This window comes from Alosa pseudoharengus, unplaced genomic scaffold (genome assembly GCF_046254945.1).
Source record: "Alosa pseudoharengus isolate Yale_2024_CS ecotype anadromous, Long Island Sound unplaced genomic scaffold, YU_APseudo_1.1 YU_APseudo_1.1_scf_18, whole genome shotgun sequence".
Classification (NCBI taxonomy): Eukaryota; Metazoa; Chordata; class Actinopteri; order Clupeiformes; family Clupeidae; genus Alosa; species Alosa pseudoharengus.
The window spans coordinates 9,965,465-9,983,183 of NW_027468650.1; the positions used below are offsets into that span (position 1 = coordinate 9,965,465).

Consider the following 17,719-nt stretch of genomic DNA (forward strand, 5'->3'; position numbering starts at 1 on the left):
GATTGGCTTAAATGTCAATATTAAATGAAGCAGAGCAAATTAATTGTCCATTTTCTCACCGTCCTTGTGCATTTTTTAGACAACCCATTCACCAGCTCGCTTTATAAAAGTCGCTGTCCATTACACGTAAAAACCCAAAGCAAGTGGCAGTAGAATGAAGGTCTCTCATCCTCCCTGTCCTACTCTTAAAGGCTTAAATGCCGACGCAAAACAAGTGCAAGGCTGAGGGGCAGTTGAAGTGTGGTGATTGCACAGTAATGGTTGGCTCTGGGAAATTTGGATTTTTTGGATTTTCGATTAGTTTCACATTTGAATGCGTAAGGAGAGCACCTAATCCTTTGACCTATTTTCTCTTTCAGATTCTCATGTACATACAGTACACGTTCATTCATACGTATATACATACATACATACATACATACATACATACACACATATACAGATGGATAGGCAGACAGACACAAGCCAAGACATATGTGCTTTTCCAAATAATTTGTCCTTTACCCTAATTTGTAAACGGGAGTAGTGGGTGTAACATCTGCTTGGCAATGTGTCACACATTCATTCAAGTGAAAAATTAGCATCGTGTGACCCCATGTCTCCAGCCTGAGAAACCAGGCTATTCTGCTTGTGTAACGGCACGTCACACATCCCACGTGAACGAGGAAAAAAGATTGCAAAAAAAAAAGTCATGATGGGTGGCAGCAGAGCAGATTGTGCTTGCTGATCCTTGCCACGGTGACGGCTCTCAGAGATGATTCTCCGTTGATTGCCCTCTCGTCTGCTACTCCTGGACCCTCGTGTGCCAGCAATCAGAGTCCAGAGACGAGCAAGTCTGCCAAGAGTCCTGGTCCATCTGTTTTGTCAGGCTAGCATGGGAGTGATGTACTGAATGACGTTTTCTGTCAAAGTCTGTTTGTCGTAATTCATCATTTGAGGATGTCAGGAAGACTGCATTAGAGGAAATGGTTTGGTCCTCAAGAGGATTTGGATATGATGATAATGTGTGTGTGTGTGTGTGTGTGTGTATGTGTGTGTGTGTACTTTATGTGAAACTGATATTAAAGTCCCAACACTGTATGTTTGTCTGTTGTGCATGCATATGTTGAGTCATGTCGTAGAGTTTCATTACCGATGCTGCCCATTCCAACTGCATTGCTATAGCTGAGGTGTATCATTCATGATATCAGATGATGGAGGAACAATACTGCTTTCTCAAACTAAGCAATACTAATGTTTGCACTTTCAATAATAGTCTTTTGGGACATTGCCGATTCCGGAAACTATACTACTGCATGATTTGTAAATTTGAAATTTGTTTTTGAACACTTGAAACAACTGGAATTTTTACCTAGACTTTGGGATAGTGATTTGCAATATATGTTTAATATATTTGTGGTTAGAAAGCAAAAACATGAGAGATAGTACAAGAAAAAGAATGCAGCTCATAGAGTATGCCTATATCACCAGGTTATTACACTGGGAATGCAACGCTCTTAATAGCATCCACAAATGAGGTGATTGCAGTCCTACTTCTAATTATGGGATTAAGGCATATAGGCCTAACAAATCTCTATAAACTGGCAGTATATTGATATAACCATGTGCAATTTCTACAATACAAATCCATAACCTGACCCCTGTAAGAGAAAAATTAGCCCTTTTCCTTTTTAATTCTACATTTATCTGGTGAGATAAATTCTCAAGATCATCAAATAAATGTATACGTTTCCAAGTAGGCCAGAGAGATGTGTGAGGTGGGTAAACTACACCCCTTCATGCATGTAACCTGCATATCTCCAGGACAGACTGCACTCTTGGGAAATACTTGAGTTGAGTGGGGTTACAAACGACTGTCAGAGATTTAAAGAAACACATGTAATGAATTGTTATCTTTAATTAACTGGAGCTACCACAGAGACTTCAACAAATGTTCAACTCCCAAGGTAATCCCATTCAATAGGAGGTCGATTTGAAATCACACGCATACAGTTGGCATACTAAAATTATATTCCAACTCGTTTTATTTGAAAATAAAAGGGTTGATAGACTCTTGTAAACCCAGACGATCCCGGACCTGTCGTTCAGATTTCCAAAGTTATCTTTCACGCATCATAAAGCCAACTGGTGACATGAAAGCAGTAACCAAATAAAACCAATGACATTGAAATTTCCATTATAGAAAGCTATTAATGTCGCTCCAGTTGTTTACTCGGTTGTTTTCAATAACAGGGATATTGGACGCACGAGTGTATCGTCAACGCGCCATCCCTTACCACCCCCTGCCACTGTTGTGGACTTTGGTTCAATCCACAGTTAGAATTGTACGGGAAAGCATGCTGTGGCCATACGAGTGGGTAGCTTATTCACATGGTGCTTGCCAGGCGAGTGTCCACGAGCTGTGAAATCAGATGGAAGTAAGGGGCAGATCCAGTCTCTTTTCGCTAATTTGTTTGTGTCTCTTGAGATTTAATGCAGGGTAAGTTCTGCACGCGTTACTTGAATCGTTGTTTTCCTATTCGTAAGTTTCCAAAGCAAAGTTGGGTATCTGCTGTCAACCGGAATGGGGCAATATGTTTGATGTTCACTTATACTGTTTTTTCTTTTCTCACGAGCTATGGCCTTCACCTTAATGGACACTGAAATTGTACTGTTTGTTAGTCAGTAGCACGAGCGCGCATAGTCTGATGGTTTTTGTTTATCAAGAGATAGATTACGTCTAAATCAGCTACAGGAGCTCCTAACAGTCTTCGCAACCATAGTCCTTGATGTTCAGAAAGTATTTAATCGGGAAAGTTTCTTCCAGCAGCAGCTATGACACAATCAACGCAGAATAATTCGAGATGCTGCGCTGTGTACATTGACGGCATATGAGCACATGCCTTTTATGCGGTATTCCAGTAACCTATAGTGATTACTGGTTTACAGCGATCAACGATAAAGTGAGGGCGTTGTTTGTGTAGAAATACTTACACAGGTTATTCAGGTTGATTAGAAAATATTTAACTTGAGACTTCACCGAGATCGCGCATGGACGTTATGACTGTTTGTTTTAAATATATATGTATTCAGCGACTGTTTGTATTAAATATATATATATATTCACCGTAAGGGATGCTGCGGCATCAGCATGCTCGCATGAAAAATCGCAAATGTTTGAAAACGATAAGAAATTCTCCTTCATTAAAATTTGGTCCGTAAATGTCAGGTCGATATATCATATTTATATCTCATCAAGACAGGAGGAATTTGAATAATTGATTAAGCATTTTGACAGGGAACACATTTATTAAAAAAAATAATTATGTGACATTTGCGACACTTGTGCAATCATTGTTGATTGGAATGACATTCAGGAAAGTTTGTTTTGCTTCCCAGGATTTGATGAATGAATGTATATTGGTCTTTTCTATTTCTGTTCACTAGTGTCTTCTCTATCCCACTTCTTTCTTTCCCTCAACCATCCAGCCTCTCTCGCTCTCTTTCTCTCTCTCTTCTTCACTCTGTCTCTTTCTCTCTATGTCTGTGTATGTGTGTGTGTGAGAGAGAGTGCTGGGTGTCTGTGAACAGTGAAATCATCAGAGAAGGCAACAGCATAGATAAACTAATCTTGTTTGTCTACATTTGCAATTTCAAAAGGCTTTTAATTAACATAATGTCTGTTTTAGAATGAACCAAATTGTGTTTAATTCCTCCTGTAGGCAAACAATTATGTCAGATTGATTATGTTGCATTCCAGTCACTGCATATCATACAGTAGGTCTACCTTTCTCAATCAACATGCATAACAGGCTGATGTGGGGAGATTGATTTGGCTTTGGGCTGAGGAGTTAAGAGTGAGGGACATCTCTGTCCGTGGTGCTGAAACATTCCCCCAGGTACCTCTGTGTTGGGAGGGAATCCATAAGTGATATATCTCCTCTGTCTGTAACATATTTTAAAGTGACCAGAGCTCTGAAGGGTTGTTTTCTATGAAACTTAAAAGACTGGAGAACCTGTGTTTAACCAACAAACCTCCTAACTTCCTAAACATAGCTGTTGAAAACACTTGTCTTTCAAGTGACTGCCAACCTGTCTGATAAACATGGAGGCACATGAGAGAACATTTGTAAATCTCACCCAAGAAAACTGGTGGCTTGCTTGATTACCCTCTGTGTCTAATTAACTCAGAGGACCTTTGGGGACACGTCAAGGCATTGGGTGAAACTGCCCCAGATAAAGCTGAAGGAGGAGGTCTCCAGAAATCAGCTATCAGCCCCAGCTCCTGCCAGTGAGTTCATTTCCTCCATCTTCCTGCCATCAACTGATGAGGGTCTCACTGGCAGATGCCACTGCTTTGGGACAGACGTCCTTACCGATCTGAAGAGAGTGTGCTTTTGCACAGCAGGGAGATGGTCGCTCATGGTTGCGCTGGCAGATGCTTGGGAGATGAGCCGGTGATTGGCAGTATTGAGAATGCGGGTGCGCTCAATTTCATGCCCCTGAGCACCATCTAATAAAGCAGGTGGGTTACAAAGGAGAGGGACGTGACTAATACCAACAGAAAGAGGCCAGGGCGTGTGAGCATGTGTCTGTGTGTGTGGTGTGTGTGTGCATGTCTATGTGTGTGTATGTGTTGTGTGTGTGTGTGTGTGTGTGTGTGTGTGAGTGTGTGAAAAAAAGGGGGCTGGAGGTGCTAGTTGGGTGTTGAGGGGAAGACTTTTGTTGAATGCTCAATGGCTGAGGAGAGTGATGGATATCAAAAAGAAACAGAGCTAGAAAGTGAAGAAGATAAACTGGTTTTGTGAAGCACATCCCAATGTGGTAATGATCATGTGGATAACACACACACACACACACACACACACACACACACACACACACACACACACACACACACACACACACATACACACACACACACAGATGTTCCCTGACAGGATGGTGTGTATGGATGGGTGTACCGATGCACACTGGGCAATGAGACACACTGTAGGTGATTAAAGGCACATTAATCACTCACAGGAACAGTGCCATGTGTCAAAGGCATCACAGAGTAGAGTCTCGTGTCTCAGTCTTCCGGTAATACGCCTCCTGAATGTCAAATGCGAGAGAGAGAAGTCTCTTTTAATTCACTTCTCGCCATTAAATTCAGTTTAGTCAGGTTGTGATGGGTAGGAGACGCTCACAGCAGCACAGTGTTTCAGATAGACACAGTGAAGGCTTCCAGCTCTCCTTGACTGGGAGCTATACATCTTGCCTCATATGTTTGAAGTTCAGTTGATGTGACAGTTCGCAATATCCTCTTTTGTATTTATTTTTTTTATTTGTTTTTTCACATTGTCTGTCACATGGCCTCAGTTTTGACTGATGACAAAACTCAGTGGCTACATTCTTCAGGAGGAGATTTGTTTGAGCTCTGTAACATCATGAGATGTGAAGTTCGCCAGAAATAGCAAGTCCAACACTGCCTGTCAGTGGCAATGACATTGTTTGTCCGCCACACAGATGTTGCCTCCCTGGGGAAGCAGTGAGGCAGTAACGTCGTTAGAGAAAGCGCAGGCCTGGCACAAGCGTTGCCATTTTAAGTCCTGTTGTGCAATTTAAATCTGATAAAAGTCCAATTAAAACAAATCTTATTTCATCCTCTGTTTTTTATTAAACAACAAGAATAAAACCTTGCGGCTCACAACACCTTAAATTGGAAAATAAAACTGAAGGACTCACATGATCCACGATGGTTCAGCTGTAAAATGCATGAGATGTGTTAATAATAGAGGGAGGTGAGCTAGCCAGGACATGGTTAGTGGCTTATTCCCACTTCTGCCTCACCTCTACCCCCCCCCCCCCCCAAACCCCCACCAGCACCTGTCAGAGGTCACTTGGCAGTTGGAGTTATCAGAAAGCGGTGGGAATTATAACCGAAACTGTTGGTTTTAGTGATGTATATGGTAATAAGTCGTGCATATTGCTTATGTCAGCAGAATACACAACACTGCTGGCCAACTGACTCATTTAGAGGTACTTATGCAAGGGCTAATGCAATATCGCTCCATCATTTATTAAGAATGGATACCATCCCATATATATCTCTAATGGCCATTCTAATGAGGCCAATTTGCTGAATCAGGAGTTGAATTACACTGCCTAGTTGGCCTGGTTTCTTGTGATTTTTGCTCTAAAACCTACCCAAGATATATCTCAGGTTTAAAATTGTACCTCTTGTCCATGTAAAAACTGTCCCAGATATCTTTTTATTTAAGCATGGAGATATTAAAGCATAGCTATAATTAATGCACATCTTCCAGTATGACATTTACCCCTCCCTCCCACACACAGATGCTCTTTTGAACAGCATGAGACCTTGACATCGGATTCTAATGAGCATGCTCACAGCGGTTGATTTGGTATGTACATTAGTGCATGCGGAATCCCAACGTGCTGCAGAGCTGAACGTATATTTCACCTCAACCTGTGTGCAAATGCACATTTTTTTTAAATAACTTACTGCTGGCAGTATGTAGCACCAGTGTCAGCACCGGAAGGAGTATGTCTGTGATGAGCGTCTCAGTGTCTTGTCATCGCCTTCACAGTCTGCTGAAATACCCTCCAGGAGTATCAACAGTTCTACTGACTACTCGCTCAAAAACGTTTCCGCAGCTCTCCGCTCATTTGAGAGTCTAAAGCTGAATGTACTGGAGTCCTTGATATAATAATAATAACTAGATGTACCGCAGAGCGGTACAAAATATGACCGCCGCCCAGTCCAGCACATTTTTTCCACAAAAAGAAATCACGCTGAAAGGCCTATATGATTCTAACTGTCTCACTAAATTGCATTATCCACACTCAATTCTCACTGGTATCTGCTAGACAACAAGTACCAAAACATAATTAGTTCATAGATTTCACATGTAAAATTAATTTTATACAACCCCACCTCCATCTTGCCTGTTCATAATTCTGAGAAATTCTTGATTGTTTGTGTTATGTTTATGTTATGTGTGTGGGTGTGTGTGTGTGTGAGTGTGCGTGTGTGTGTGGGTGTGTGTGTGTGTGTGTGTGTGCTTGTGTGTGTGCCTGCGTATGTGCCTGTGCATGCAAGTGTACATATGTCTACTGTGTGAGTATGTGTCATACGTATGATTACTGTGAATGTATGTGTGTGTGTGTGTATCTGTTTGTGCACATGTGTGCACATGAAATGGGTTAACATGACCCCTGGAGGCAAACATACGGAAAAAAATGGTCATCCTAGGAGAACTGTGTCTGCCCTACCCTCCTTTTGGGGGGTCCAGTCCAGCGGGGGGGCTACAGATCAAAACGAAAAATGACGGTTCCATGCTATCCATGTGGGGGTACATGCCCACCAAGTTTTGTGTACCCCGGTCTTTCAGTGTCCCGGGAATCCTTGTTGGTGTACGTCACTAAATGCACACATAAATTATTTTATTGTAAGGCCCCCCATGAACGAAAGTACACAAAACTTGGCATGCATTTGGAGGGTGTCATAATGATCCTACACTTTTAATTTTGTTTAGTTTTGACCTATATGACCGCCGCTTCGCTGCGCGGCGGTCATAATAATGCAGATATAGTTGCAATAGTGTTGCTAGGGTACATATGTTGGTTGTTATGCCAAATTAAGTGGTTGCTATGCTGGTTGCTTGGGTAATCCTGTTGGTTTCTATGGTGGTTGCTAGGTTGACATTGTGGGGGTTGCTAGGCTGTTGCTAGGGTATTTGACATGGTTGTTAGGCTGTTGCTAGGGTAGTTGAGGTGGTTGCTATGCTGTTGCTAGGTTAGTTGTGGTGGTTCCTATGCTGGTTGCTAGGTTAAACTCATTGGTTGCTAGGTTGTAACTGGAAGTGGTTGCTAGGCTGTTACTGGGGTATTTGACATGGTTGCTAAGCTGTTGCTAGGGTATTTGAGGTGGTTACTAGGTTGTTGCTAGGTACTTCAGGTGGTTGCTAGGCTGTTGCTAGGGTAGTTATGGTGGTTGCTATGCTGTTGCTAGGGTACTTGAGGTGGTTGCTAAGCTGTTGCTAGGTTAGTTGTGGTGGTTGATATGCTGGTTGCTAGGTTAAACCCATTGGTTGCTATATTGGTTGCTAGGTTGTAACTGTTGTAATGGTTACTAGACGGTTGCTAGGATACTTGAGATGGTTGCTAGGCTGTTGCTAGGTTAGTTGTGGTGGTTGCTATGCTGGTCGCTAGGTTAAACTTATTGGTTGCTATATTGGTTGCTAGGTTGTAACTGTGGAAGTGGTTGCTAGGGTATTTGACATGGTTGCTAGGCTGTTGCTAAGGTACTTGAGGTGGTTGCTTTATTGGTTGCTAGGTAGATAAGGTTTAATATAGTTGGAATGACTGAACAGTTAAATAAGTGGATAGTTTAAATGGTTAAATTATTTGCTAGGTAGATGAGGTTTAATATAGTTGGAATGACTAAACTAGGTAGATGAGGTTTAATATAGTTGGAATGACTGAACTAGGTAGATGAGGTTTAATATAGTTGGAATGACTAAATAGTTAAATAAGTGGATAGTTTAAAAGGTTAAATTATTTGCTAGGTAGATGAGGTTTCATATAGTTGGAATGACTGAACAGTTAAATAGGTGGATAGTTTAAGGAAAAAGAAAAAAAAAGAAAAGGTTTAAAAAAAACATCTAAAAGGGACCAAAAGCTTTGCTAAAAAGAAATGTCTTAAAACCTTTTTTAAAACAGTAAATGGATTGTGGTGCCCTCAACGTGTCAGGGAGGGCATTCCACAGACGTGGGGCAGCAGCACAGAAAAACCTATCTCCCATGGTCCTGAGTCTGGTTCTGGGTATGTGGAGGAGGTTTGAGTGAGTTGAACGGAGGGAGCGTGTGGTGTTTTGTGGGTTGATAATTTCTTTGAGGTAGGGGGGGCATGTCCATGGATGCATTGGTGAGTGAGGAGGGAAACCTTGTACTCAATCCTGGTGGAGACGGGAAGCCAGTGGAGTGAGTGGAGAATGGGGGTAATGTGCTCATGTTTCCGCACTCTCATCAGGATCCTAGCTGCAGAGTTTTGGATGTACTGCAGACTCTTGCTAGGGATCCCAATGAGAAGTGCGTTACAGTAGTCCAGTCTGGAGGAGACAAAGGCATGAACTAGCTTTTCAGCATCTGAGATGGAGAGAATGGGGCGGATTTTGGAAATGTTACGGAGGTGTTAGAATGAGGTCTTGCAGAGGTGATTTATATGGGCTTCAAAAGTGAGTTGGGAGTCCATTTTTACACCAAGATTTGTGACTGTTGATGAGAGGGGGATGTTGGAGCCAGAAAAGGTGATGCTGATTATGGATGATGATTTGGTCTGGTGAGGAATGCCAATTAGTATGGCTTCAGTTTTGATATGTTTCTCTGAATTATAAAAGGACTTTGGGTCAGAAGGGAAAGAGCTGGAGCCATTTCGTATATGATAGTGATTGTGACATGTCTTTCTCGAACTCCTGAGCATTATAAATAGTTTATTACAACATTCAAACAACTGCTGCATTCAGTCATGTCGATGACTAGCATACAGTATGTGATGAAAAATCAAAGTAAATTGAGCTGCATTGCCATAAACTATTCAGCCCAGAGTCTCTTCTCCTTCCTCCATTTAGACAGAAAGTCATCCAGCACATCAATTAGTAATCACAGAGGGCTTTGGCCTGTGCTCAGACATTGCATAGCAGAGCAGAGAATATCAGTACTAAACTGATGACCGCTAACTGTCCTTTTTTAATACTGTATTTCTTTTCATCTTGGCTTATTCATCATCAGAGACTCTTTACGGGCTAATATCTATTCTATTTCTGACCCCACAGTGACCTTTGAGGCAGAGCCATAAGTGCTGGCCTGGCTGAACCAGGGGAGACCATGTCGGTGGGTTGGGTGGAAGGTCGAGTCATGACATACACCAACGCCTCCGTGCTCTCCGCTGCTAACTCCACGTCCGGCGGGGACGACTCGGAGCTGGGTAACTTCTACCGTCCGTTCTCGGTGTTCAGCGTGCTGGCGCTCACACTGCTGGCCATGCTGGTGGTGGCCACGTTCGTCTGGAACCTCTTGGTGTTGGTGACCATCCTGCGCGTGCGCACCTTTCACCGCGTGCCGCACAACCTGGTGGCCTCCATGGCAACCTCGGACGTGATGGTGGCCGGCCTGGTCATGCCGCTGAGCCTGGTGCACGAGCTGAACGGCCGACGCTGGAAGCTGGGCCGCCTGCTCTGCCAGGCGTGGATCTCCTTCGACGTGCTCTGCTGCACGGCCAGCATCTGGAACGTGACGGCCATCGCGTTGGACCGCTACTGGTCCATCACGCGCCACCTGGAGTACACGCTCAAGACGCGCAAGCGCATATCTAACGTCATGATCGCGCTCACCTGGCTCCTGTCGTCCGTCATCTCGCTCTCGCCACTCTTTGGCTGGGGCGAGACCTACTCGGAGGAGGACCTGGAGTGTCAGGTGAGCCAGGACCCGTCCTACACCATCTTCTCCACCTTCGGCGCCTTCTACCTGCCGCTCTGCGTGGTTCTCTTCGTCTACTGGAAGATCTACAAGGCTGCCAAGTTCCGCATCGGTTCGCGCAAGACCAACACCATCACGCCCATGGCCGAGGTCGTAGAGGTGACTTACTTTCGGGCTTTCGGGACGGGGTTGTGGGGTGGAGGTTTGACTGCTGGTGAAGGGTAGTAGTGATCATGATGCATGCACTAGTAGGGAATAAATTATTTTGAACCAAATGTATATGACAAATAACCAACATAACTTGGTTGATTAAAATTATATTATTATTATACTTATTACATTATTACTTATTACACTATACAAAACTGTGTAGCTTTTTCAGTTGTTTTCTTAAAGGTGCAATTGGCGATAGTACGCAATTTCAAGCCCATAACATATTTTGTCACATTCCATTAACATTTCCTCACAATCCGCTAGCTGCCCACTACAGAACAGAAAAGCGGTCTCTCTATGCAGCCCAGGCTCCACTGTGGAGTTTCTCTCGGAATACTGAAAATACAGTATCATGTACATTGTTTTGGAAAGAAGCATCTGCTAAGAAATTTAAATATAAACATAAAAATAAACAAACGCAACGTAATGCACAACTGCTGACTGCACCCTTTAATCTCAAGATTGTTGATATTAATATTATCTCTGTTCAGACTGTCTTTGAGGTTTACACAGTAGAACTGCCCATAGTTATTCATATTAATGCGATGCCCTTTTTAATCTCTGTTTCCCTCTGATTTCCTTTGATTAATCCTTAATTTATGCATTCACAAACCTATATACTCAAGGCTTTCCATTAGCATTATGTCGATAATCATTTGTGGAATTCAGGTGGAAACCTGAATGGCCTAAGATGCATTAAGGGCCAGAAGGCATAATTTGTTCTTGGAGATGGTCCACATGCTTACAGACACACACACACACACACACACACACACACAGACACACACACACACCACACATACACACACACACACACACACACACACACACACACACACACACACACACACACACACACACACACCATGAGTGAGAGACCATTTGTGTTCATGTGGATCTACCATTGTGTGCTAGAGAGCAAAGCTCGGGGAAGCATGTGTGTACATTGTTTTAAAATTGTGTACATACAGCAACTGCAGATACTACTGTAACATGACACAGATTCAGAGGTTTGAACTATCTGAATGGATCGCTGCTGATAACTCTCAAAGTTTTGTTGGTGTATACATGACTGGACAGTCCTGGAGTGCAAGAGGTCATCTGGTTAAATAGATTTCTGTCATGTTGCAGGATACACTTGACTGAGTTTACATATGGGTAGCTCATTGTAAATTAAGCAAGTGAAAGGTGACCACTAGTGACTGATGAGTAGATGACCAATGACCACTGACAGAACCATTGATATTCTGCTTCGTGGCTTTTTTGGCTGGTACCAACAACACACACCTTGGGAGAAAATTGCTGAATCGTTTGAAGGAGAGAACGCAAATCTTTCTTTCATTGTCTCACTCCCTCTGTGTTTTCCCCTCTCTCTTTCTTTAGGCATGTGTATGTGTGCACTTGTGTGTCTGCATGTGTGTCTATTCTTGAACACCATCACTTTATTCTTTGGGGAATTGAGTCATCAACACTAATATATTCAGACATGCCATTAAGGCCTCAGTCGTCTCAACTGATCATTTTTTCTCCTCCATTCTTCCTCGCCTAACAATCCCTTCTTTCCTTCCCTCTTTCTTCCAGACAATCGCTCAATTGCCACCAATCACTACCTCATTGTGGCATTTTCCTGCATGTATCATTTTCCACAATTCACTGTCTCCACTCTCGGCATAATGAACAGTAAGACTTAAACCTGCCTGAGTGGGCATGGTGATATCTGAGCAACAGGATCTGCAATTGCTATTAGGGCTATTTTGAGAAAACCTTGTTGATCCATCTGTTGTCTTGCCTTGTCCTGTTCTGACAGGACAAAAAAAGGATGTCTTCCTATTATAGGGTTCACTGCATGTCTCTGAGTGCTAATATAGCAATTAAATCCAATTATAGACCAGACCAGGATATGCATGAACATGTGAAATGTGATGATGTTGTCTCCACTAACTCCTCAAAAAGCCCAGAGGAATAAAGACTTCAAAAGAAATCTAAAATATAAATATTTTCTCCAAATAAACAAATTTCATGTTAAAAGGATTCATCTGCACAATTCAAGTGGATGGCTTTTTGGATGCAAAGTCATATTGTACAAAGTGAACCCAAAATCTGACAGCTGACAAGTAAGAATTTTCTCTTTTTTTTACTGTGACTTTCAACACAATGATTGGAACTTCTATTGAAACTTCACACTTCATGTCAAAACTCAATACTGCTGAAGCTAAATGATTGCCATTATTCTCGTTTCCTTCATAGTAAGTTGAGTGGGTTAAGTCAAGACAAGAGGTAAATTCCTCTCTGTCTTGGTGAAGGAATGCTTGAAAGAGAGAGATAGAGGGTGATGTTGTTTGCCATGGCATCATTCTATTATTGCAGCTCTTTGTGGGACACAAGGACACAGCAGAAAGGGAAATGGCCCGCGACTTTGAGGCGTGACTGATGGTCTAAAGCCGCTGTGCTGCCTAATGTAGAACTCGGTTCCTGACAAGCAGGTCAGCTATTGCAACAAAGGGAAGTCTGTGGGTCGGTATTGCAACTCAACTGTGAGGAAGGAGAGATTCTTATCAGAGAGCTTTCGGCCTGAACTGAATATTTTTCAAGATTAATATTTGTCTCGTTTATTTTTCAAGGCAAACCTTACTTTACAAAATGACATAACCTTTTGCCACAAATTGGATTTCATTCCACGAATAAATTTGTTCATTGTGAGATTTAAACTGAACTTAACGGAATTTAAACTCTAAAAAGTAAGCCATTACATAAACAGACAAATAGATAAACAGTAGGATTACACTACAAGGATTGTAGATACCTGGATTTTTTGGTCACAATTCTCCTTCCTTCTCCCGAAGGGTTGCCAGTTCTATCCCAGACCAGTAGGAAAAATGTGGGTGGGGGAAGTGGTTGAACACTGCTCTTCCATGCCCACATCCATGGCTGAAGTGCACTTGAGCAAGGCACCTAATCCCTCACTGCTCCCCGAGCGCCACTGTAGCAGGCAGCTCACTGCTCCGGGTTAGTGTGTGCTTCACTTCATTGTGTGTTCACTGTGTGTTGTGTGTTTCACTAATTCACAGATTGGGATAAATGAAGAGAACTAATTTCCCTCACGGGATCAAAAGAGTATATATGTACTTAACTTCAAACACTTCCTGTAACCTGAAAGCACCTGTTCTCTCTCTCTTATCCTCCTAGTTCCCTGAAGAGAACCACTATTCTAGCTCTCACCTCCGTCCATGGAGTCTTGACTCTAAGTTCTCCTTAGCTAAGAAGAGCTCAGCACTGCTCACTAACATGTTAACTTAGCTGCTACAAGTGAAGTCTGCTGGGAACTTGCCAGTGTACCGACAATATTGCCTCTGCATAAGATCCGGAAATGTCTGTATGTTAATTAGTGCCCTGTGTCCCTATTTGGTTATTAAGTGATAATGCAATAAAGGTAATAATAAATCTCTTACCGGGTTCAACAGCTTTTAGAGCTGCTCGTTTTTCTCCACAGACAGTAAAATAAACAATTTTTTCCGCTATTCAGAGCAGCCTTTAGAATTGCCATCCTACTGCTCACTTGTTGCCTCAACCTAATTAAATCCTATTTTTCGCAGAAGCCTGGACATTACCCTTGATTGTATCATCTGGCTGCACAGCTACAGTAATTACTCTGTTAAATTTAATCGATTTTGTTTTACTCTAAAACGGAGGTGATGGTGACAAGGGTTACAAGTTGCAAAAACGGGCTGGCTGCGCTAGTAAATGTTACCTTTTTTGACAAAAAAGCTATTGGGCCCGTGACGTCGGACTTAACAACCAAATAGTATTTGGTGCCTAGCACACACAGTAACTGGAGTAACTGTCCTTTAACAAAATAACTACCAACTGGAGTTATTGTCTTTCAACAGAACAAGACCTGCAAAAAAGAAGTATGTTTGGTTTATGTTTGTTGTCTCTTTCTCACTCTTTAACACCTGTAAAGTCACCTGTTAAGTGTTTGCTCAGTGATGGGGAAAACATTCTTGGTTTGGCTGATTCTTGGTTTATGGTCTTTGCTTCTTTCTCACTCTCGGACACCCGGAAAGCCAAAATGTTTGCTCAGTGTTGGGAAAAGAAAAGGAGCATACTCCAAGATGATACGTTTGCACCATCTTTTCCTCTCCCCCACTCACACAATCCATTTGCCATTTATCACTCTGGGGTGTTTCCCAAAACCATAGTTGCTATCCTGTTAGCAACTTAGTTGGTTGGCAATGCAAAATTGCATTGCAACCAACAACGTTGCTAACTTAGTTAGCAACTATGGTTTTGGGAAACACACCCCTGTTCTGTACAGATTCCTTGAACTGATTGGACTTTGGCTGAATGAGCACCAACTTGACCAGAAAAAAACTAGTCTGGAAGAAGTGTTGTATCACAGAAGAAATAGGGCACAGCGCAATTGGTCAGTTAGCGGTGAGAAGCCATTGTTATTTGTTTAGCCCCCCTATGGGTAAGTTGCTCACAGAAATCCGGAAAAGGCCATAATCCCATTATCTCACAGTGAAATATTCCCAGCAAATTGAGCGTCAGCGTCAGTTCTGGCAGGCCAAGTAGTCAAGGCGCTGCTAACCGCTAAGGGCGTCAGCTTATCAGCTGTCAACTCCCTTCGCACTCCCCTCGCTTCTAAATGGCTACATCCAAACAGGGCGCCTTATTTAAAGCTGCTTTAGTTATTCCTAACTGCTTGCTGCTCGCATTTATGCAACCCACCTCCTCCCCTGCTCCACCCTGTGGTGTATAACATGGCATAGGCTTTTATGTCATAGTTGCCTGCTCTGTTCATATGGGGGAATAGTTTAGCTCGCTCAGTGTTAAACTGTGTGAGCGCCCCCTAATGCTGCTGCTGTCCCCAGGCTCACTGCTCTTTCATGGTGCTCATGAAAGGTCTGGGGACCCCTCTGAACAGAGCCATACCGCCAAATTTAATTTGTAATATATTCAATAAAATTTCCTAAAGAATTTTTATTGCCTGTGTTGTTCTTGACTTAATGGACCTGACAGAAATGGGAGATGACTTCATTTTAAAGTCATGGATCCAGGACACTTGACATTTTTTGGAGCTGGTCTCAGCCTCTATAGCCCCAACTCTGATTGCCAGATGGACCTCCAGGCTGCCTCTTTGCTGTGCCTGTGAGTAGTCTTTAACCCAAGCTGCAAATGAAAATTTCACCTGCTTACCCGCTCTCTCGGGGAGTGCCAAGCGAGACAGCCAAACTGACCTTGACTGATTTAGAGCAAGAGTCTCTGCTGTTGCTCATCAAATCACCCATGTACCTTGCGATCTCTCTCGGTGTCTCTCTTTCTCCTTCGCCATCTGTCACCTCTCCCCTGACTCTTTCTGTCATTCTGCCTTGTTGGAAATGTCTTGTTTATTATCCTCCCCTCATTTTCTCTCATGCTCGCAGTGCCAGTTTTCGTTCCCATACCTTCGAGCGACTCAGACGACAGACGGCGAAGTCACAATAGGATGGTGTCTGCGCCATCTCAGACTTATTGTTATTGTAAAAGGTCAGACCTTCCCTGTAAAAATGGGACAAGCAGACACTGAGACAAAGCCTTTATAAAGCAGCTTTGTAAAAGCTGGTTTTGTGGGGTGGTTAGGAAAGGGCAGCCACCCGTTACTGCGGCGGCGGAATGAATTAGACTCTGACTCCAGTTTGGGTTTTCAACAGGGACAGGCAGTTGGACAAAATGGGAGGCATTTAGCAGAGGTCGATGTAGCACCCATTGGGAATTCAATCGAGACAAAAATGATTCAAATCAGAAAGGCTAAATCTGCGTGGGTGGTTGTTGTGAAGGAAAGTCAAACTAAGCCATTTCTGGCTTTTTTTCATATTGACATCATGCGATGACTCAATTGAAATGCCCCTCTCTTCTCCTCTCCTCTCCTCTCCTCACCTCTCCTCATCTCTCCTATCCTCTCCTCCCCTCTCCTCTCCTCTCCTCCCCTCTCCTATCCTACTATCCTATCCTATCCTCTCCTCCCCTCTCCTCTCCTATCCCACTATCCTCTCCTCTCCTCATCTCTCCACTCCTCTCCTCTCCTCATCTCTCCTATCCTCTCCTCCCCTCCCCTCCTCCCCTCTCCTCCTCTCCTCTTCGCCTCTCCTCTTCTCTTCTCCTCCCTTGTCTCCTCTCCACCTCAGGTGAAGGAGGCGGAGCGTCAGCCGCAGATGGCCTTCACGGCGCGCCACGCCACCGTCTCCTTCCAGACGGACGGCGAGACGTGGCGCGAGCAGAAGGAGCGCCGGGCGGCGCTCATGGTGGGCATCCTGATCGGCGTCTTCGTGCTCTGCTGGATCCCCTTCTTCCTGACGGAGCTGGTCATTCCGCTGTGCTCGTGCGACATCCCGCCCATCTGGAAGAGTGTCTTCCTCTGGCTCGGTTACTCCAACTCCTTCTTCAACCCTCTCATCTACACAGCCTTCAACAAGAACTACAACAACGCCTTCCGGAACCTCTTCTCCAGGCAACGCTGAAGGAACTGGGGTGGGGGTGGGGGAGGGGGGCAGGAGGATGGAAGAGGAAGAGGAGGAGAAAGAGAAAGCACAAGAGAAGGCGAAGGAGATGGAGAGAGAGAGAGAAAGAGAGAATGGGAAGGAAAACGGATGGAGAGAGGGAGAAAGAAGAAGAGGAGGAAGAGAGAAAGAGAACGAAAAAAAATCGATATAGAGAGAGGGAAAAGGACTGCAAGAGTAAGTGTGGGAGAGTCTGAGGAAGAGACGTAGGGGGTGACCGGACTGAGGAATGGACAGGGCCAACATGACAGGAAGAGATAGTCAAAGAAAACCAGCATGTTCTGACTATCTACAGTACACAAAGTTATGACATGCAGTCAGCAGGAGCTCTAAGGAACAAAAAGAGATGGAGTCAACAAGAGACCCTAGGGGGTGAACACTGAGATGGTAAAGCCTTTTATTAAAAAAAAAAATTAGCAAATAGCAAAGACATAAAACTGGGAACTGGAGAGCATATTACTTATTGAAACAGGAGTTCTAAAGCGGCACGATGCATGCAGAGGAGT

General features: G+C 43.5%; 1 protein-coding gene across 1 annotated transcript; it reads left to right on the forward strand.

Annotated features, from left to right (window-relative positions):
* Positions 1 to 9,900: 9,900 nt before the first annotated feature.
* htr5ab (5-hydroxytryptamine (serotonin) receptor 5A, genome duplicate b) lies at positions 9,901 to 17,174 on the forward strand. The gene is made up of 2 exons (XM_076291251.1): positions 9,901 to 10,620; positions 16,842 to 17,174. The coding sequence occupies exons 1-2, from the start codon at positions 9,901 to 9,903 to the stop codon at positions 17,172 to 17,174; spliced, it is 1,053 nt and encodes a 350-aa protein (XP_076147366.1).
* The last annotated feature ends 545 nt before the right edge of the window (positions 17,175 to 17,719 follow it).

What these genes read in the sequence shown, in the direction of transcription:
- htr5ab (XM_076291251.1), top strand. Translation starts at nt 9,901, where the DNA reads ATGACATACACCAACGCCTCCGTGCTCTCCGCTGCTAACTCCACGTCC. An exon ending in CCATGGCCGAGGTCGTAGAG is followed by an intron (nt 10,621 to 16,841) that starts GTGACTTACTTT and finishes TCTCCACCTCAG; the next exon opens with GTGAAGGAGGCGGAGCGTCA.